This window comes from Megalobrama amblycephala, linkage group LG13 (genome assembly GCF_018812025.1).
Source record: "Megalobrama amblycephala isolate DHTTF-2021 linkage group LG13, ASM1881202v1, whole genome shotgun sequence".
Taxonomy (NCBI): Eukaryota; Metazoa; Chordata; class Actinopteri; order Cypriniformes; family Xenocyprididae; genus Megalobrama; species Megalobrama amblycephala.
In genome coordinates this window covers 35,882,596-35,905,736 of record NC_063056.1, presented here as the reverse complement: position 1 = coordinate 35,905,736, position 23,141 = coordinate 35,882,596, and the positions used below count along the sequence as shown (strand labels likewise).

Sequence of the window (23,141 nt, the reverse complement as noted above, 5' to 3'; positions counted from 1 at the left end):
CTCTCCTCCCCGCCCATTTCTAGGGTTTTGCCCATGTCTACTGGTTGACATCGCTGTTGTGTATGTCGAGTTTCATGCCATTTGAATTATGCTAAGAGTCTCAAATTCATCCAAAATGAATAATAAAGTTTGATGCGTTACCATGGCAACACTGTTTAAACTATCAAAAATCTTGTCGGGTCTACATTTGCCATGTCTTGACATTATTCTGATGAAGTTTGAAGCAAATCGGGAAAAAATAAGAGGGTGCTCTCAAAGCATTTTGAAAGTGTCACACTTCCTGCTGGCAGTTGATGGTGCTATAACTTTGACTCACAATTGTCAGATTCATGTAATCGGACTCCTACAATGAACACACAGCTGAAGTTTCATCGAAATCAATCAATGTATGCAGACGTTATAACATACTTCCTATTTCCCTTTTCTTGCCATAAATTTGTTGCCTCGCCACAGCCAAACCGTTCGAGATATCGAAAATCCGCTTTCAATTTCGCATCCTCAATGTCTTGACTTCATGCTGACAGAGTTTGGTGGCGATTGGATGAATCGCCTAGGAGGAATATATCAAATTCCAGAGTATGCATTTTTCAAATAACCCATAATAGCTGACTTCCTGTTGGGCTGGCGTGTAACTTAGAGCATGTAGAATGCATGCAACACAGTCCCTGTCAGTCAGGATGTTTACATGTGCTTCTGTGGAATTGGTATTGATGTTATATCTATTTTTTTTTTTTTTTCATTTTAGAATCTAAGATCAGCTAATATTACACATAATTCTCACTTTTATTGAAGGAATCTCAGAGAACGTTCCCCCAGTCCTGGCCAGAATCCTTCTACCCCCCAGTCCACAGACAGCCAAGCAGCTCTGAGCGAAACCTCCTGTGTCCCTGTCATCATGGCAACCCCGCCTAAGCGCAGACGCTGTGCCTACCTGGATTCTGATGCCACACAATCCTTGCGTCGCTCAACACGCAATACATCCGGAGGGGATCGGGCAGCAGAAGGTGGGGGTGGAAGCAGCAGCAATGCCTCTCCTCAACCAAAGAGAAGGCTTACTGAGGTGCAAGCATCACTACCCAAGTTCTTCCTCAACCTAGAGAAGAGTGAGTCACACTCTCTGTGTCCTGTTCTATTTTTTAAAACTAACTTTATGCACAATTTTAAGTTAATTCAAATTAAACCAGGTGCATCATGTCAAAAAAAAGTGTCCAATGCAGATATGTTGGATGGGTTTATTATAACCGAGATGCTCACGTTTGCTCTAGACAGAGTGCTAGCTACTCAGTTGCTTACTCTCATTACACATAGCAACACAGCTAAAAGTATTCTTAATATTTTGGACCTTTTATTGATAGTAGCTTACGTTTACCTGTTGAGACCAGGGGCGCATTAACGCACAGGCTTCCATGGGCTGAAGCCCGGGACCTACATTGGGGAGGGGCCAACTGGCTGCACAAAAATTATATTTTCAAATAATTATTTGTATATATGGGATTTTGCAGGAGTGACAACAGCATTCCATAAACAAACTCACACACTAAAGGACTAAATTATCAGAACTCGTAACTACATTTTAGGTGAAGTCCTGCTGTAAACAGAACCAGACCGGACAACTAGTTTTCTGTAATGTCATACAGTGCAAGAGAGCCACTCTGCACTAAACAGGTTCGGTAACTTGCGTATGGATATAATCTCTGTCATCTGAAGGTTTTACATCCAGTCACCCTCTCTGCGGTCGTTAAAAATCTCAGGATGTCCTTCAAAACGAGTAGGGGTGTAACCCTGACATCCTGGCCACATTTGCCCATTGGCCTCTGTCCATCATCATGGCCTCCTAATCATCCCCATATACTGATTAGCTTCATCACTCTTTCTCCTCTCCACCAATAAGCTGGTGTGTGGTGGGCGTTCTGGCACAATATGACTGTCGTCGCATCATCCAGGTGGATGCTGCACATTGGTGGCGGTTGAGGAGATTCCCCCTTCCATATGTAAAGCGCTTTGAGTACCCAGAAAAGCGCTATATAAATGTAGGGAATTATTATTTTTATTCCATTGATGCTGCTTTAAAGTCTCCATTTTAATTTCAGAAGGGGTTTAATCTAGGGACAGAAACAGGAATAGGAATCGCAATATTGCTGAAATGTGATAATTAAGGGCATAGTTCACCACAAAATGAAAATGAAGTCATCTTTTACTCACCCTGGTGCTGTTCCAATCCTATTTCCTTCTTTCTTTCTTGGACCACAAAAGGAGAAATTTTGAAAAATATCCTGGACGCGCTCCCCCATGTAATGGCAATGAATGTTGACCAGGCTCAAACTTTACAAAAAGGATACAAAAAGTATCACGTAATGATACAATGAGATGTGCTTCATATATAGAAAGTGTTCAGGAGACATACTATAAGGTATTGCAAGAAAGAAACTGTATTATTCATTCAAAATACTGAGCTCATTCATTACTCTGTGTGTGTTTCTGAGAGTGCATGTGAGCCATCAGCAGCCGGTCATGCATAAGATAACTATCGCACTTGTAGCGAAAATTAACTCAAAGGGGAACTATTAATAATTATTCATAACTCATTATGATTATTAATTATGATTAATTATGAATATGCAAATCCGTTAATCAGATTAACTGGACGTAGCTACATTAAAATTAATATTACAATCAGTTAACCTGTTCGTCCAGTGAACGCTCAGTGTTGATTGTTTATTAATTCTAAGAAATGTTAATTTCCAAGTTATGGAAAAATAATATTTCTTATTGTACTGTACTACTCAGAGCACGTAGTCCGGATCTATCACTTAAGAGGCAATTCATTAGCAGACGAAGTCAGAACCAAACATGTCTTGTGCACAATCTTTATTAACTAACTCACAAACACATAACTAAACTAACAAACACGTAACATAACATACACAAAGGGTCACACACACATAAGTACTGAGTAATGATAGAGTTGAACCGGAAGAGATGCTGTTACTAGAGCTACATGAAATGTCAAAGGCAATCTGGAAAGGAATCATCAGTTTCTTCAGCAATAGCAAAGGTAAGTCTTACAAATTAATACTAACTCGCTGTTTAGTGTTAAAATGTACGATACTTGCAAGATGCCCTTAGGCTGAGGAGCATCGGCTCTGCCATCTGAGGAGAGATCTTGGATGATTCAGTCCGAAGTTATTGCCAGTCTTTTCCATGTTGGATGAGGAGCACATGGCTCGTTTGTAGGCCGAGGCCTACAGGCCTTGCAGGCCTGGCCTAGGCCGGCCGCAAGGAGATCAATTCGGTCGTTCAGAAGCAAGGAGAAAAAGAGAAGGAGTGGCCCTGTTCAATCGTTTTTAACCTCTGGTCAAAGCCAACCTCTTAGGAATGATGGGGGCCAATGAGGTCGTTGTATTTCCGGGTGACACACACCTCCCCTTGGTGGGGCTTTTATGACCGAGCAAGATAAAAACTGGTTGAGCTTTGAAGAAGGACTATTAAAGATCCTTATAACACTTATGTGTTGTGTAGGTATGGACATACCGCATACACAAACATTTAAATCTGCTCGATACGAATGCATAGACACCAAACATGGCATAATTGAAGTTACCGTGCAGGTCATAACATTTAACAATCATCAAACATGTAAATACAATACGAGTACAATACAACAACAGTAATAATGGATACCATTTCCTGAGAAGGATTCATTTATAGCACAGTCTGTCTATACATTAATGCCATAGAGTCTGTGTTCTGTGTGGAAAATGCAGGAAAGATGCAGATTTTCTGTGTCTCTTCTCTGCTCTCCATGCGGCAACCACATTCCTCAGCGCAATAAACTTGTAACTGAAAACTTCCCGGGGGATGGGGACAGACTCCAGAGTGAGCTTAAAACTATTGGTTAACTAACCAATAATTGTGTCTGATTTGCCTCAGTCATTACACACTGTTGTCATGACATCCGGAATATTCACCTCACGGAACACTACATACACAAACCTGAGGACACAATTTACCAGGGTATCCGCGTGGCATTAAAAAGTATTAAAAGTCATTAAAAGGATTTTGCAAAAATTAAGGCCCTTAAATGGCATTAAAAAGCATTAAATTTTATTCCTACAGGAATTACATTTTTTAGATAGTTTTGAAGAAAAATAATACTACCAGTTTGTTTTAAATGTAGCCTTCATAATTAATAACTGATTTGCTGTTGCAAAATATGTACATTGGTGTGATACACACACGGAACCAGTTTGGTAACTGCCTCCGGCCGGTGCAAAATTGCAGTAATACCATTTTTGATAGCGGTTTACCGCCTTGGACCTGGAGACAGAAGGCTGCATTAGTGTAGCCAACTGAGCAAATTTTTGCCAAGAAAGCGCATTGTGACAAATATGGCGACTTGTTAAAACCTTATCTATCTTCCGAGACCCCCGGTACTGCAGCACAAGCGCAAGATCTTGCTTTCCTTCCGCAGGCTTACCTCTTTCTGCATCTGCTCTGTTCAGTGAGTGACCTAGAGGATCAGCGCATTCAGTTGAGGATGTGTGCTCTGTCAGAGAACAAATAAAATAGATACTATTGCTTCTAACCTGAGTGATCATTTTACATGTACAGCCACAAAATCACAAAATCACAGAAAATGTCTTTATCTTATGTGTATGTTGATTTTGTCTGACAACGTCTCGATTACAAATTAGAATTATCTATCACTATCAGATTTATATCTGGGCTGGTTAAAGATACCATGGAGAGCGTGTTTGACAAACCTCCTGAACTTGAGCGAGTGCATCGCGCACTTCGCCCCAAACCTGGAGCAGGGCAATCTCCAAGACCATTCATCGTCTGCTTCCACCGTTTCCAGGAAAAGGAAAAGGCACTTCACTGGGCCAGGTGACATGATGTTAAATTCAGTGGAATGTCACTGAGTCTATACCCGTATATGATCGCTGCGTTGGCGAAGAAATGCACCAGATTCAAAGAAGTCAAACAATCCCTGTAACACAGTTCACGTTCGTGTATGGGAAGGAAGAGGTCTGGGACGGCGAACAACTGCTGACTGAGCTTTTATTGAAACCAATGTTCAACAGAAAGGCTGTGCAACGCATGATAACAGCAACACAAATAATCCACAAAGGGCTTCACTCCAGGGTCGGTAAACACAATCTGCAAAGGGCTTCACTCCAAGTAACTCGCTGTGTCTCAGTCAGCAGTTCCCCTCTCTCTCACACACTCCTGCTTCTCACGGCGTCTTATCCTGTCTCTGCGCCAATCACTAGAACGAGAAACAGGTGTTCGTGATTTGCATCCAACCCACTCACTTACCAAGCGTCTCCCGCTATTCTCTCCGGTTGCAGACCTCGCTGAACCACTCCCCCCTCGCCACAATCCCTCTATCAGAAAGGAATAAAGTTTCAACTTCTGTACCCTGTCCGTCTGCGTGTGAAATTCAGAGAGGAAACTCACACTTTTGATTTTTTTTCTTCTTCTTTTTTTTCTTCTATTGCAAGTCATCTAAAATTTTAAGAAATTATAGTATGTTGTTTCTGTTCATTGCCTTAATACTAATTTAGTACAATGTATAACAATGACACTATACTGAACTCCGTTTAAATATTGTGGTTTGGGATCTCTCAAGAAGGTAAGAAAAAGACTGGATAATCAGGAGCCATTCAATTTGAGTAGGTTTCTGCAGCTTGTTTCAGTTGGGGAAGCAAGCAAGGGGATTATGTTGGGAAGTTTGGTTTTATGTTATGTTTGTGAAAGAACTTAACAATGAGGAAACATGTAAGTTGATGATTGCATCTTTAATTTGTGATTGCCTGTTTAAATTCATAATTGCCCATGTCTGATATGGCCGATAATACTAAATCTCTTGGGGGATCAAAAGTTAGATTTTTTTAGCTGGAATGTCAAAGGCCTAAATAGCCCAACTAAAAGAGGAAGAATGTTTGCATATTTAAAAAGAATAAAATCTGAAATAATATATTTACAGGAAACCCACCTACGTATAGTTGATCATCTCAGAATTAGGAAATCATGGGTGGGGCAAGTTTTTCACTCCAACTTTAACGTATCCAAAAGTATCCAATTTACTGCCTCTGCTTCTATTGCAGACCCTCAGGGAAGATATGTTGTAGTCTCTGGGATGTTATATCATGTCCCTGTTTTATTGGTTAATGTATATGCTCCTAACTGGGATGATGTGAATTTTATTAATAAGTTGATTTCTTTATTGCCAGAACTAAATTCCCATCTCATGATTTTTGGTGGCGATATAAATTGTATTATGGATCCATCTCTTGACCGTTCAAGTCCTAAATCTTTATCCCGTTCTAAGATGGCCCAAGCTTTATCCACGTTCATGGATCAAATGGGAGCTGTTGACCCTTGGTGATTTCTGTTTCCAAACAGCAGATCGAATATTTAATACTCCAAATCGAATATTTACCTATAGAGGAATCAGACCATGCCCCCTTGCAATTAGATCTATTTGCAATTTGAGGTATAACGAAAGGCCTATGTGGAGACTAAATACGGCCTTGTTATCAGATCCTGCATTTTGTTCATTTGTATCAACAGTTATAGATAATTTTCTATTAAATAACAAATCAGAATCTATCTCAGCATCTTCATTGTGGGAGACATTAAAAGTAGTTATCAGGAGAGAAATAATTTCATATACCTCAACTCTCAACAAAAAACGTAAACAAAAACAGGATGATTTAATTGATTCTATAAAAAGGTTAGATTATCAATATTCCACATCTCCCTCACCTGAACTTTATAAGGAAAGGCTGAACCTTCAAGTTTAGTATAATCTGTTATCAACAAATAAAACAGAATGGTATTTATTACGTTCTAGAGGATATATATACGAACATGGAGAAAAAGCAGGATGACTTTTAGCACACCAGTTAAAATCTAAAGCTGCCTCTCAACTTATACCTCAAATTTGTAACCGTAATAATGATTTAATAGTTAACCCAGTTGAAATTAATAACATTTTTAAGAACTACTACTTAAATTTATATACTTCTGAAAGCCCTAAATCTAACTCTGAAATGTTAGAATTTTTAAACAATACAGATATACCCACCCTTAGTTCTGTGCAGCAAAGTAATTTAGATCAGCCCATACAAATAGAAGAAATTTTAAACTCGATCACATTAATGCAGAGTAAAAAAACTCCCGGCCCTGATGGCTATACAATAGACTTTTATAAAAAAAAATTGCAGATAAATTAGCCCCTATTCTTCTTGATATGTTTAAAGACTCTTTTGGAAAGGGTAGTTTGCCACCATCTTTGAATAAAGCAAACATTACACTTTTATTAAAACCTGGTAAGGATCCTTTGAAATGTAATTCTTATAGGCCAATCTCTCTTTTAAACTCTGATGTTAAAATCTTGGCAAAAATCCTTGCTTTACGTTTAGATACAGTAATAGAAAACTTGATTTCAAAAGACCAAACAGGTTTTGTCAGAGGCTGGCATTCTTTTAGTAACATCCGGAGATTGTTAGGGGTAGTCCACTCACCTAAACTTTCTCAGAACTCTGTCCCTCAAGTAGTCATCTCGTTAGACGCCGAAAAAGCGTTCGACAGAGTTGAATGGAAATATTTATTCTGTGTTGGAAAGATTTGGCTTTGGAACGCATCTTTTCTCTTTAAGTTGTTATATTCTTCCCCTAATGTGTCTGTAATCACAAATAGAGTACATAAGTCTTTTCCCCTATCAAGGGGTACAAGACAAGGTTGTCCTCTTAGTCCTTTACTTTTTACTTTAGCCATCGAGCCCCTATCTATAGTGTTAAGACACTCACAGCATTTTACTGGCATCAACAGTAGGGGCATAGAACATACAGGGACAAAAATGATCTTGACTTTTCAGTCTGAGTTAAATCTCTTTTTTGGCTCATTTGGCCTGTAAAAGAAAACCTGCCTAATAATTCTGCACACCTGAATATAAGGCATTTTTCATTTCCAGCCTTCATGAACAATTATGTATCACTTATAAATGATTAAAAACAATATTAATAGTAGTTATTATGATTGATGTGGATTGGAATTGGTAAAATGTACTTGGAAAAAAAATATGATCAAAAAATCAACTTGCCTAATAATTCTGCACTCCCTGTAGAGTATCGCTATATGCCGATGATATGCTGTTGTACATTTCAGATCTGATCTTAGGTATTCCACAAGTAGTTAAGATATTGAAACAATTTGGAACATTCTCAGGCTATAAATTGAATTTTTCAAAAAGCATTTGTTTTCCCATAAACGGTAAGGGTCTCCATATTTCGAATACTGATATACCTTTTCAGCTGTCTGTATCAGGTTTTAGATATTTAGGGATAAACATCACACAGGGATTCCTTAACTTTTACAAAGAGAACTTTGCTCTTTTAATCGACAAGTTAAAACTAGACCTCAAAAAATGGGATTTGTTGTTTCTTTCTCTTGCAGGTAAAATCAATTGTGTAAAAATGAACATTTTACCAAGGTTTATGTACTTGTTTCAATGTATCCCAATCTTTTTAACAAAGTCCTTTTTTCAGAATTTAGACAGATTGATTTCATCATTTATATGGGGTGGAAAAACACCTAGAATTCGGAAGGAATTTCTCCAAAAACAGAAAACGCAAGGTGGATTAGCGCTTCCTAACTTTAGGTATTATTATTGGGCTGCAAATATCTCAAAAGTACTTTACAGGCTTAAGGACCCCAATGATGTCTGGTGTATTTCAGAGGCAAAATCATGTACTTCATCATCTCTTCCTGCTTTAGCTTTATCTAAATTGCCCCTTGGTATTTCATTGTATACTCATTTCATTGTATGTCCAGTTGTAGCAAACACCCTTAAGATTTGGTTTCAGTTCAGACAATGTTTTGGTTTTAAAGACTTCTCCATAGCCAGCCCTACAGGGAGTGCAGAATTATTAGGCAAGTTGATTTTCTGATCATATTTTTTTCCCAAGCACATTTTACCAATTCCAATCCACATCAATCTTAATAACTACTATTAATATTGTTTTTAATCATTTATAAGTGATATATAATTGTTCATGAAGGCTGGAAATGAAAAATGCCTTATATTCAGGTGTGCAGAATTATTAGGCAAGTTTTCTTTTACAGGCAAAATGAGCCAAAAAAGAGATTTAACTCAGACTGAAAAGTCAAAAATTATTAAATACTCATGAGAAGGACGCAATACTAATGCAATACTAGAAATTGCAAAGTTAAAGCATGACCAAGGGACAGCAAAATGCTCATTGGGTCAGCGGGGTCAGACAAAAACAGGTGGAAAAGAAAAGACACATGTTAACTGCAAAATAATTAAGAATTAAGGTGAAGAATTAAGTGTGAAACCATCAGGAACCCTTTAGTCTCCAGCGCCACCATTTTCCAGAGCTGCAACCTACCTGGAGTCTCCAGAAGTGCAAGGTGTTAGGATCTCAGAGACTTAGGTTAGCTAAAGAATCCTAAAAAATGACCTGCACTTGATAAGAATCACAAGCTAAAGTGTTATAAAATACATGAAGACTGGGTTTTAATAGGGCTTATAGACAGACAGCTTTAGAATGACTCCTGATGGACCAGCACCACATCCTCTTGTACCACTGTTTGAAGAATTTATCCAGAATCTGGCAGTAAGGTGTTTGAGTTCACTTTTAGTCCATCTCTTATCCTGAAATGTCTGTCTTGCAGAGATGGACTAAAAATGATCTTCCAAAACTTACTGCCAGATTCTGGAAGATAAATTCTTCAAACAGTGGTACAAGAGGATGTGGTGCTGGTCCTTCAGGAGTCACTCTCAAGCTGTCGGTTTATAAGGCCTATAAAAACCCAGTCTTCATGTATTTTATAACACTTCAGCTTGTGATTCTTATCAAGTGCGGGTCATTTTTTAGGATTCTTTAGCTAACCTAAGTCTCTGAGATCCTGAGACCTTGCACTTCTGGAGACTCCAGGTAGGTTGCAGTTCTGGAAAATGGTGGCGCTGGAGACTAAAGGGTTCCTGATGGTTTCACACATAATTCTTAATTATTTTGCAGTTAACGTGTCTTTTCTTTTCCACCTGTTTTTGTCTGACCCCGCTGACCCAATGAGCATTTTGCTGTCCCTTGGTCATGCTTTAACTTTGCAATTTCTAGTATTGCATTAGTATTGCGTCCTTCTCATGAGTATTTAATAATTTTTGACTTTTCAGTCTGAGTTAAATCTCTTTTTTGGCTCATTTTGCCTGTAAAAGAAAACTTGCCTAATAATTCTGCACACCTGAATATAAGGCATTTTTCATTTCCAGCCTTCATGAACAATTATATATCACTTATAAATGATTAAAAACAATATTAATAGTAGTTATTAAGATTGATGTGGATTGGAATTGGTAAAATGTGCTTGGGAAAAAAATATGATCAGAAAATCAACTTGCCTAATAATTCTGCACTCCCTGTATATGCAAGAATCACCTATTCCTTCCAGCTCAATTGGACTCAGTCTTCAACCAGTGGCAACATTTAGGTCTTGTCAATTTTTTTTTGCCCCATTCTCCACTCTCTCCTCAAAATATAATCTGCCAAGATCACGTTTAGATATTTTCAAGTTCGTCATCTAATCCAAAATTATTGTCCCACTTATCCCTCCATTCCTCACAGTACGGAATTGGACAAAATTTTAAATATTCCATTGCATATGAAGGGAGTAATTTCTAATGTATATAATATTTTAACATCAATAAAAAGTATTAATCTAGACAAAATCCGTGCAGACTGGACAAAGGATCTGGCAGCGGATATATCAGATGAAACTTGGAATAATGCAATATCTAGAGTGAATGGAACAACATCCTGTACTCGCTTAGCTTTAATTCAGTTCATGGTCCTCCACAGACTTTATTACAGTAAGGTTAGACTGTCCAAGATCTACGACACGTGTGAACGATGTCGTTCTGCTAAAGCAGACTTGGCTCATATGTTTTGGGATTGCTCCAGACTGCTTGATTACTGGACCACTATATTTAAAATTTTGTCTGAAGCATATAGTAAGGATATCAGACCTAGCTTTGAAATGGCTGTTTTTGGAGTACCTGAGCAAGGTGTGGTCATGTCTAAAAACTGTCAAGATGCTTGTGCTTTTGCATGTCTTTTGGCTCTGAGGAGAATATTACTTGATTGGAAATCAAAGAAACCACCTTTAGTTTCACTCTGGCTTTGTGATGTAATGCTGTTCTTGAAATTGGAGAAAATTAAATATTCTCTTAGAGGATCCACCAAACGTTTTTATTCTGCATGGACTCCAATGATCTCATATTTTGAAAAGGTTGCAACTGTTCCCCCAAACTAAATGATGAACACCTGTGCATGTTTGAACAAATAAATAAATCAAACACAATGGGCTAACAACCATGTCAATTTCCTCAATGTTTGTTATATCAGAACTTTGAGATTCTGTTTTTCCAATGCTTTTCCAATTTGTTTATTTATTGTTTAGTAGGTTTTTTTTTAATTTTTATAACTGTTCTGGGGTGGGTTGAAGGTGAGGGGGAAATTGTAAAATCAAAAGGAACATTGTTCATTTTATCTGTATGTAATATGTCACTGTTCTTCCTTTAATAAAATATATATATTAAAAAAAAGAGAGAGACTGCAAATCAAAAGCAACAAAAAATCCAGCTCGTTCTCTCTTCCACCCCCGCTGTCAGACTGATTTCTCAAGTGAAGACAAGAACTTTTTTTGAAAGTTAACTTTTTAAGGTAAACAGGTATAAAATGCTCAAGTAATGCTGAACAATAATTCTAAATAAAATTGAAATCGCTCTATGGCTTAGTGATTATGAAAGTGCTGTGATTTGTGGATGACTGACTAGCGCGAGTCTGGAGAAACAGGCGATTATTTATTTATTCTCAGTGTTGAGAAAGTAGCCTACATGTGTTACGTTATTGTGTTAATAATAACTAAAATAAGTAATTGTTACATATTTATTTTGTATGAAAACTAGCGTTAGCTATTTATGGATTTAAAAGTACCGTTGTCTTGGTGCTGTGCGAGCTCTCATGAACACACATGCACGCACGCACGCACGCACACACACAGAGAGGGAACGTCATTGTAAAATGAAAATTGAAGTGCTAGGTTTAAAATTTGTTCTTGCTTGTGTTATTTTTCTGTCAAAATGTCAGAAAGCATTTTGAATTAACCATCCGTGTTTTTAAGATTCGTTAAATGACGCTTTACTGTCAACTCCTCGTTATATGTCAGACTCAGCTTGATATTCTTAAATAAGCTATTAGTTTTGCTCTTATTGGTCCTGTCTATTCAGTCAACTGTTTTCTATAAATATGTTTGTATTGGGTAACGTTTTGTTACATATGCCCTGGGTCCATGTTCTATTGTCATCATATGGACTCTATTTCCCACAATTCCCTATCTAGGAACCAATCACACACTCACACCGAGTATTGCTTAGCCATTGGTTTGTATTCCGTTTGTTTCTTGTCCTGCCTTGTCTTGCCTAGCCTGTGTTTTGACCCTGGACTGTTTCCTTGTTTTTGATCATTTGCTGTCTGCCTTGACCATTGCCTGTGTTTATGGATTACTCTTTTGCCTTGCCTTCCTGTTACTGTTTGCTGGTGATCGACCTACTGCTTGTTTGACTACACTCTTCTTATGATTAAAGCCTGCACGTAGATCTCCAACTCTGTTGTCCCGCTCTCTACATTACACGTTTATTCAGTGAATGTTTGTCTTGTTTATAATGTGCAATGATCAAATGCAAAGACAGCACGTTACAAATATAAACATTTTTTTCTGTGGGTTGTAGTATCATATTTGGATATTAGAATAATAAATTAAGTATTTTAAATGATTTTTACTCTATTACATTTTTTTTACTCTATTTACTGTTTTCTAAGGGTTTCTTAATTTTAGACTAGTAATTACAAAACCTACAAAAGTCGTAGGGCACATCCCTAATGTAAATAGCCTACTTGAAATTGCCAACAAAAAAATTATTTTAATTTATAATAAAGAAGTGAATGTGATTCACTTGTGGTTGTCAGTTTGTATAAGCACACATGCAATGCAGTATTAATCATGAATTAAAAAATGGTTTTGAGCAGGTGTGAAATTAGAATTATGAAGATAGGTGTGTGTCTTGCATTCTCAAAATTTTTTAAATATATGTGAATTGGGACACAGCTAGATACTTCATTCCTGAATGAATCAACCGTTTGAAAGAATCAAATGAATGAATGACTCAATTACTTCCTCATTTTACCACCACCTCCTGGCAATTATAGTTTCTTAGGGAAAAGGCCTATCATTTCATTAATAATAATAATAATAATAATAAATAATAATATTCCATATTAATAAATAACCCATTAAAGGTATTGTTCACCCCAAAATATAAGTTTTTTTCATCTTTTACTCACCCTCATGGCCTCATGACCATTGTAGCCTAAAATGTTATGTGCAATGAATTCTATGTGAAAACAAATATAGGCCTAATATTTCTAAAGCTAATTTTTGTAATTCTATTTGATGCTTTTCTCATTTAATACAAATTAATGACTTTAAATGATCTTTTGGGGTAATTTCTCAATCAAATTTGATGTGCGAATAATTTGTGATTAATTAATCGCCACATTATGCAATTAATTAGATTAAAAATTTGAATCCCTTGACAGCCCTAATCTATTTACAGTGTGTTTTTTTCAGCAGTGAGCAATGTAGCCAATAACAGATATAGGTTGATCTCAACCCAGTGGAGTTTTTATTCAGTGCTGAGTTATGCAGGCTCACGAACTTCTCATTAACAAACTAATTGTAGACACAATGTAAGTAAGAAATGTATTTTGCATTGTTGGTAGCTTCATTGATTATAACGGAACTTTGTGAGACCGTGATGATCTGACAAAGCGACAATGTTTTACTGATTGCAAAGGAAGAATATGATGTCAATGGGTCAACACAAGATATTTTCGTTATTATTATTATTATTATTATGACAATATAGTGATGGATTACAGTTTGTCTTATATTATAGATATTGGATTATTATTATTATAATATTTAAATACAGTGATCGATTACTGCTTCTTAAATTAGATGAGCTAAACGGAATGAGGTCCGTGCAGGGCTGTCGCCAGAACAGACAGAATGTGGGGGCATTTTGCTTTCATAGTGGGGCACACATTTTTATGATCCGAAAAACAGACTCACCAAAACAGTAATATCCCATATATATTATTAATGAAATAGACTATATTAACACCAACACAAGATAGTCCACCCTAATAAGACCAAACTACACCAAAAACTAGAGAATGACTCTGATTGAATTACATTTGGTGTAAATGGGGATCGATAGTGGATAATAATGTAGGTGCTGTTGAGGCTCGTGCAGGTCATCGAGCAGAAATCAAAACAAATGAGAACAGCACAAACAAAGAAACTCAGTTAACATGTGGTAAAAATTCAAAATGTGGAGTTTTTATATTTATAACATATGATACAGTTAAGCAACATCACACAACCAAGAGTGCTGTCCTCCCAATTACGTTACCATCACGATTGAAAATGTGACACTGATTTCACGACAGTTCAATAAACAAGTAGTTAATTTTAAGTCACTTAAGACGCAATATTGACTGTTTTTGTTCTATATTTCCAAACAAAGATCAGCAACCATTCTGCATGTACCTCACAGCAACACTCAGCCATCTTTCTTTACTGAATGATTCAGCGTTTTGAACGAATCGGTTGAATCAAAGATTCAATGACCCATTCATAAACAAGCTGCCTCATTCTTGAACGAATCGTTTGAATGAATGACTTAATGACATTAAGGCGTTTTAGTGTCATGTTTTCTCCCCAATATTTCTATTCCATTTGTATTTACAAAAAATATTTAAAACAATCTCTTATTTAAAGCAGCTGTCATTTACAAGTGTCAATTATTTGATTTGATTTGATTGATAATATCCCTGTGTGTCTAATTATTATAATTGAATTTATTGATCAAATAAAAAAAAAATTAAAATGAAAGATGCAGCATACAATTTAATAAGGTTAGGGGAAATATCCTTTATAAAGGTAAAAAAAAAAAAAAAAAAAAAGCCTTCAGGGTAAATATCACAAAAAATTAAAAGATTTAAATGAGATGAGATATTGCTTCAGAATATGTTATATTTACACCACACACAAAAAACGTCCTGCATTTGTAGCATATTGATGTGTAACAAAGACTTTGTGTACTCACTTTTAAAATAATTGAAGGTGACGGGTCTTAAAATATAGCTAATTACACTACCAGTCAAAATCATCATATTAGAATGATTGCTGAAGGATCATGTGACACTGAAGACTGGAGTAATGATGCTGACAATTCAGCTTTGCATCACAGAAATAAATTATATTTTAAAGTATATTAAAATAGAAAACCATACTTTTAAATTGTAATATTTCACAGTATTATTGTTTTTTTCTGTATTTATTATGAAATAAATGCAGCCTTAATGAGCATAAGAGGCTTTATTCAAAAACATTAAAAATAGTAATGTTTCCAAACTTTTCACTGGTAGTGTATGTTTCAAGTTCCGTTTTGTGTAATTATGCGTTAACTATGAATTTTCTGATCATAGGCGGAGGGTTAACCAACTCCAGGGTAATGAGATGCAATTCCCATTTAAAAACACATTTAAATAGATTTCCTTGAAATAGTTTAAAGTTACTTGCCACTGTACAACCTACATATCCCAACATAAACACTGCTGATAAATTATTTGTTAATAAAGCATCTATGTTCACAAACCACTGTTTTTAACAGATTATGTACGCGGGATTTGGCAGAAAGCGCGCAAAGGGCGCTCCCTAAATCTCACTCGTTTTAGTTCATCGCAGTCTCGGATAATGTGTTATTTAAAGATACTGTTAGAAATAGTGTTCCTGTGAGATAAATGCTGCTGAAGACATTTCATTATGGACCACGTGAATGGCCAAATCCACAGAAATAAGATTTTTGCCTTCAATAAATAATGAATTTGCTGTGATAATAAGATTAGGGGGGCACGTTGTGTCATCTGGGGTGGCACTGCCCCCTAATGCTCACCCTTGGCAATGGGCCTGGGTCCGTGGGTCAACATAAGAATATAATATCCATGGGTCAACACAAAATATTTCATTATAAAGTATTATTATTATTGTAAATAATATTATGTGTCACACTGTACACTGCTATGGTGGAGCAGTTCCTTAGCCTACATCTGTACTGTACTAGAGCACCCTCAGTGATTTGATTCTGGTACCAAGCCTGGCTCTGCTGTATCTGTATAAACCAGATTACTCAGAAATCAAGCTTAGAGAGATGGAAGAGGCTGAGGCAGTGGTACAGACAGAAGCTACAGCAAAGACTATAGAATAACACAAGACGTGTCACTCGTATTGTTTTGAATGGGAGAAAGTGTAACGCGCAATATGGCGGAATAAGTCCCGCCTTCTAAAGCCAAGAGCCAATCGCCGACTGGTAAAGTCACGCGTCACTTCAGCGGCCGTTAGAATCACCGGTTTCTATAGAAACAGTCAGACATTTAGGTCTGCGCATGCGCATTAGCTTGATCCAGCCTGAAAAAAATACAGTTTTTTTGTCATGATTCGAGCGTTTAGAAACTAAATGTATGAGTCGGTTGTTGTTAGATTTCATTGGTGATTTCAAATATGAAATTTAATCTAAGGTTGGCGAACAGTTTTGGAGAATCTGATGTTTCCCCATTCAAAGAGATAGGAGCTGCATGATGCCCAGGATGCCCGAGAGGCGTTTCAAAGATGGCCGCCGAGTGAAATGACTTGTCTTAAAGGGACTTTGGCTACAGTCAGACCATGCGTACATTGTGTATAACTATGTAGTGTTCTGTGAGGTGAATATTCCGGTTGTCATGACAACAGTGCAAGTTATCTTATAGCAGCTGCTGACGGCTCACACTCACTCTCAGGAATGCGCACAAAGTAATGGCAGAGCTCAGTATTTTGACAGAATAATAAGGTTTCTTTCTTGCAAAACCTTATAATATGCCTCCTGAACACTTTCTATATATAGCATGCATCTCATTGTATCATTACTTGATATTTTTGCATCCTTTTTTGTAGAGTTTGAGCCTGGTCTCCATTCATTGCAATTATATAGAGGAGCGCATGCAAGACATTTTTCAAAATTTCTCCTTAAGTGTTCTGAAAAAGAAAGAATGACATAGGACATTGGAACAACACCAGGGTGAGTAAAAGATTACTTAATTTTCATTTTAGTGTAAACTATCTCTTTAAAGGTGCCCAAGAATGCTTTTTCACAAGATGTAATATAAGTCTAAGGTGTCTCCTGAATGTGTCTGTGAAGTTTCAGCTCAAAATACCCCATACATTTTTTTTTTTAATTAATCTTTTTAACTGCCTATTTTGGGGCATCATTAACTATACATTGATTTTGGCAGCGCCGCCCCTTTAAATCGCGTGCTCCCTGCCACACGAGCTCTCGACTATATTACAGTGCATTTACAAAGTTCACACAGCTAATATAACCCTCAAATGGATCTTTACAAGATGTTCGTCATGCATGCTGTATGCATGCTTCGAATTATGTGAGTAAAGTATTTATTTTGATGTTTACGTTTGATTTTGTATGAGTTTGAGGCTATATGCTCTGTGGCTAACGGCTAATGCTACACTGTTGGAGAGATTTATAAAGAATGAAGTTGTGTTTATGCATTATACAGACTGCACATGTTTAAAAATGAAAATAGCGACGGCTCTTGTCTCCGTGAATACAGTAAGAAATGATGGTAACTTTAACTACATTTAACAGTACATTAGCAACATGCTAATGAAACATTTAGAAAGACAATTTACAAATATCACTAAAAATATCATGCTATCATGGATCATGTCAGTTATTAATGCTCCATCTGCCATTTTTCGCTGTTGTTCTTGCTGGCTTACCTTGTCTGTGCACAGATCCAGACGTTAATACTGCCTTTCCTTGTCTAATGCCTTGAACATGGGCTGGCACCTATGCAAATATTGGGGTCATACATATTAATGATCCCGACTGTTACGTAACAGTCGGTGTTATGTTGAGATCTGCGTGTTTTCTGGAAGTCTTTTAAACAAATGAGATTTATATAAGAAGGAGGAAGCAATGGGGTTTGAAACTCAATGTATGTCTTTTCCATGTACTGAACTCTTGTTATTTAACTATGCCAATATAAATTCAATATTTAATTCTAGGGCACCTTTAAACTTTAAAATGTTATAATTTTATAATTAAACACCACCACTGCACCAAGTAGCCCACATTTATGCCAAGAGATTTTGATCTACTGCTGATGAATAATAAATATTTTGTTTAATGTATGGAGTTTATGTCATATATCATTCTCGCATTGATTATTGCAATGCTTTGCTGGGCTTTAAAAGCTACCCTCAATAAATTACAGTTGGTTCAAAATTCAGCCACTCAAATCCTGTCTGGAAACAGGACAAGGGATCACATCACTCCTGTCTTGGAGTCTTTACACTGGCTCCCTGTCAGATTCCGTATTGATTTTAAAATTCTCATGCTTACTTATAAGGATTTGCTTGGATTATTTCTCTGAGCTTTTAACCCCCTACACACCAGCACGTGATCTCTGCTTTTCTGAAGCTGTCCTTTTAATTGTTCCGCTTACTCGTTTAAAATCTTTGAGTAATAGGGCTTTTTCTTCAGTTGCTCCAAAACTTTGGAATCCTCTGCCTGCTGAAATTAGGCAAGCAGAATCACTTAGTGTTTGTAAATCTTCCCATAAAGCTTATTTTTTTAGGGTAGCTTTTACCTGCTTATTTTGTAATTGTCATATTTTACTATTTACTTGTTGAACTTTCTGATAGTATGTTTTTATTTGGTATTTTTCTGTATTTCACTTTTAGTAATGCATTGTTTGTATAATTGTATGTTTTATTTCAATTAAATTCAATTCACTTTTATTTGTATAGCACTTTTCACAATACATATCGTTTGTAACGATCGGCCCTATCGGTCGATTTTACATGGATTAAAGTGTTTAAAAAGATGAGACAGACAACAGAAATGAATAAATAAGGTGTATTTACAATAATCACAAGTAACTTAACAACACAATAAAACTAGAAAAACTTAGGCTGTTTAAAAGCAGGGAGTCCATTTTCACCATACCCTAAAACAGTCCTTAAGAGTCTTAGTAGAGTGCTGATTAGTGATGGGACATTTGAACCGAGGCTTCGGAGCTTGTGTCGAGCATAAATGGGTGTGCCAGATGAAGCGTCGATTCGAGGCTTGTGTTGGGAATGTAGAAATCACGTGACCGATGACAAATGAGGCCTCGGTTTGTGTGGAATACGTCATCGGTTTGTGTGGAATACGTCATCGGTTTGGTTTGAGTGTCGCTTCCAGATAAAGGGGGTTCGAAACACACGCCACCTTGTGGGTGTTTCAGGAGTAGTAGAACCAGAAGTAGTAGTAGAGTGTCGGAGAGTCAGAGTTAAAGAGTTGTGTCATTGCTGTTATTTAATTATTATTAGAGCTATATTATTACATTAAATTAGGTTATATTAGGTTTGTATGGTATAATTTATGAATAATTAATTATCTCTGTGTGTATGTGTGTGTGTGTCTGAGCCAGTTGTCTCTGCACAAGTAAAGTCAGACAGAGAAGATACACATTTTATTTTATACCCAGGCAATGCACAAATGTCTATTCAGGTCATAGGCTCAGGATTAATTTTGTCTGCTATTTCTTTGCACAGTAGCTAGGTGTCACTAGTGAGCAATGCTGAATGAAGCTTCGGGTAATGAACCTTTTGGTGAAGCAATGGGTTGCGAAGCCTCAGTGCTTCATGAGGCTTCATTTGCCCATCACTAGTGCTGATAAAGTCCCAATGTGAAAGTGTCCACCGGTGTATATACAAAGTCCACGGAAGTGTTAATCCAAGTGAAGGTGATGTGATTTTCTGGAAAGGCAAGTCCATAAAATGCAACTCCACAGTCCAGCTGATTTGTGATCACATTTATAATGGGGGTTGATTGTTTGTCATGCTGCCTCCTTTATACTAGTTTACTTCCTTGTTCCTGTCATGTGATCAGTCACATGACAGGCAGACCCACACACCTTTAAAGACATACACACATTAAAATACGTAAGAGGAATAAAATGGCTAAGACAACATGTAACCCAATTAAAACTCAAATATACATAAAACCATCATGATATATATATTGAGCGGATAAAACATGCGTCTTATGTGACAATGTCACACGTTTCAAAGCAGCTTTACAGAGAAAGCATGTCAACATTACAATTTAGAGAATGTAGTTAGCTAATAATGTAATAATTTAGACAATTAATTTACAATCACTGTTAGCAGTTTAATTGAAGGTAGAAGCAATGAGCTCCTGGAAATAATCAATTACATATTAACAATAATTAGGATATGTAGAAATTTGGGAATGTGCATGTTGATCCAGATGTTGCATCATCTGAAGTCCTTGCAGGAGTTGGCAGTGTCTCTTCAAAGGTGTTGGTCATCTGAGGTCTTCTTAAGAGGCTGGATCCAAACTGAAGCTGATGTACTCTCGAGTCACCTCGGGACGAGCATCCCGAGGTAAAACAGAAAAGCAAATGGGGAATAATTAGCATAGCTGCTGTTCATAACATTAAGCAACAATAGTCATGTGCAATTGATCTGATATGAGATGCATTATGTGAATGCTTGGTTAAAGAGATGCGTCTTTAATCTAGATTTAAACTGGGTGAGCGAGTCTGAGCCCTGAACATTATCAGGAAGGCTATTCCAGAGTTTAGAATCCAAATGTGAAAATACTCTCCCTCCTTTAGTGGACTTAGATATCCTAGGTACAACCAGAAGTCCAGAGTTTTGTGATCTTAAAGAGCGTGAAGGATTGTAGGGCAATAGAAGATCAGTTAAGTACACAGGAGCTAAACCATTTAGAGCCTTATAGGTCAGTAGCAATACTTTATAATCGATACGGAACTTAATTGGTAAGCAATGTAGAGATGATAAAATTGGTGTTATATGATCATATTTTCTTGACCTGGTAAGAACTCTAGCAGCTGCATTTTGGACTAGTTGTAGCTTGTTTATTGAGGAAGCAGGACAACCTGCTAGTAATGCAGTAATGTAGTCTAGACGTTATGAATGCATGAACTAACTTTTCTGCATCAGAAATAGATAACATATTCCGTATCTTAGCAATGTTTCTGAGGTGGAAGAAGGCTGTTTTTGTAACATATGAAATGTGAAGTTGCTGTCTAATATAACACCCAGGTCTTTAACTGTCGAGGATGGAGTAACAGTACATCATTCTAAATGCAGAGAGAGTCTGAGAGATTCTGTGTACAGGTTTTTGGTCCAATAAGTAATACTTCAGTCTTATCTGAATTTAATAGAAGAAAATTACTAGTTATCCAGTGTCTTACTTTTTTAACATACTCTGTCAGATTGGATAATTTGGATATTTCATCTGGTCGTGATGTATCATCGGCATAGCAGTGGAAACTAATTCCATGTTTTCTTATAATATCACCAAGTGGCAGCATATATATTGAAAATAGCAGAGGGCCTAACACAGATCCTTGCGACACTCCATAATTTACTATCGTTATCTTAGATTTTTCCCCATTTAAATAGACAAAATTGTGACCGTCTGATAGGTACGACCTAAACCACCGCAATGCCTGACCTTGTATACCAGTATAATTTTGTAGTCGATCTAGGAGTATTTTATGATCTATAGTGTCAAACGCAGCACTGAGATCAAGTAACACTAGTATTGAGATACAGCCTTTGTCAGAAGCTAGAAGTATGTCATTTGTAATTTTAACGAGCGCAGTTTCTGTGCTATGATGAGACCTGAATCCTGACTGAAATTTTTCATAGATAGCGTTTTTTTGCAAGAAGGAGCACAATTGGACCGACACCACTTTTTCTTTTTTTTTAGACATAAATGGAAGATTTGAAATGGCTCTGTAATTTGCCAATACATTTGGATCTAATTGTGGTTTCTTAAAGGGATAGTTCACCCAGAAATGAAAATTTGATGTTTATCTGCTTACCCCCAGCGCATCCAAGATGTAGGTGACTTTGTTTCTTCAGTAGAACACAAATGATGATTTTTAACTCCAACCGGGAATGATTTTTAACTGAATGGGAACTTGGATCAATAAGATTCGAAATAAGAGTCCAAATTAAACCCTGCGGCTCGTGACGACACATTGATGTCCTAAGAGGAAGTAGAGGAAGCAGGAGTGTTAATATCACGCTGCAAACTTACCGAGGATTGGTGAGCATCAGCACGGGATGTTTCCAGCACTGTTTGCCACTCCCGTAGTTCGGCCTGCTTCTCAAGAAGGGTCCGAATATGTCGTTCCATGGCCTCCAGCTCCAACTGCACCGCATGCAGCTCGAACGTGTCCTCACCTGCACTCAAAGGTAGAGAGACACATCCGATACATTCGTCATTAGAATAGATGAACAATACGCAATACGCTAGTAATAGATGAACAAAACTCTAGTGTGACCACGGCGCTATTGCTAACGGCTAAAGCTAGTAGCGAATGTTCAGGGAGTCGAATAAAACTAGCGATATCAAGGCAATCCGTGTCTTTTTTTATATAAAATAATGTTGGGATGTGTTCCCCCGCTGTAAAAGGAGAGAATGATAGGTTATAAATTTGATTTTAAGAGAAAAAAAAAACAAGCAATTAGGAATCAACTCGACGAAGCTCTTACTCAAACAGCGCGGCAGCAACAAACAGGAAGTGACATCTCCGGTTATTTGATCTTATTCTTGTAAAGCGATTTGAGATGTTACTTTTAAAGGTGCTTTTAGAAAATAAAGCTTATTCTTTGAAAAAATCCGCCAGTACTGCCAGTCTGGGTGGCCAGAGAAAAGTCACCTGCAGAAAGAGCTGTGGCCATATTGGCAAGAACGAGGGCATTTTTCCATAGCTGGAGACCTCATTTTGAGAGGACAAAGGATTGTCATACCCAGATCCATGTGGCAAGAGATACTGAAAATTCTTCACGAAGGCCACCAAGGGATTGTAAAATGTAGGGCC

At 37.1% G+C, this 23,141-nt stretch overlaps 1 protein-coding gene across 1 annotated transcript in view; it reads left to right on the top strand.

Moving 5' to 3' along the window:
- Positions 1–768: 768 nt before the first annotated feature.
- LOC125243154 (male-specific lethal 3 homolog) overlaps positions 769–23,141 on the top strand; it is a 38,685-nt gene continuing 16,312 nt past the window's right edge. Inside the window, exon 1 of the mRNA XM_048152553.1 lies at positions 769–1,103. Within this exon, the coding sequence (XP_048008510.1) occupies positions 896–1,103 (208 nt within the window). The 5' untranslated portion in view covers positions 769–895. The remainder of the gene's footprint in view (positions 1,104–23,141) is intronic.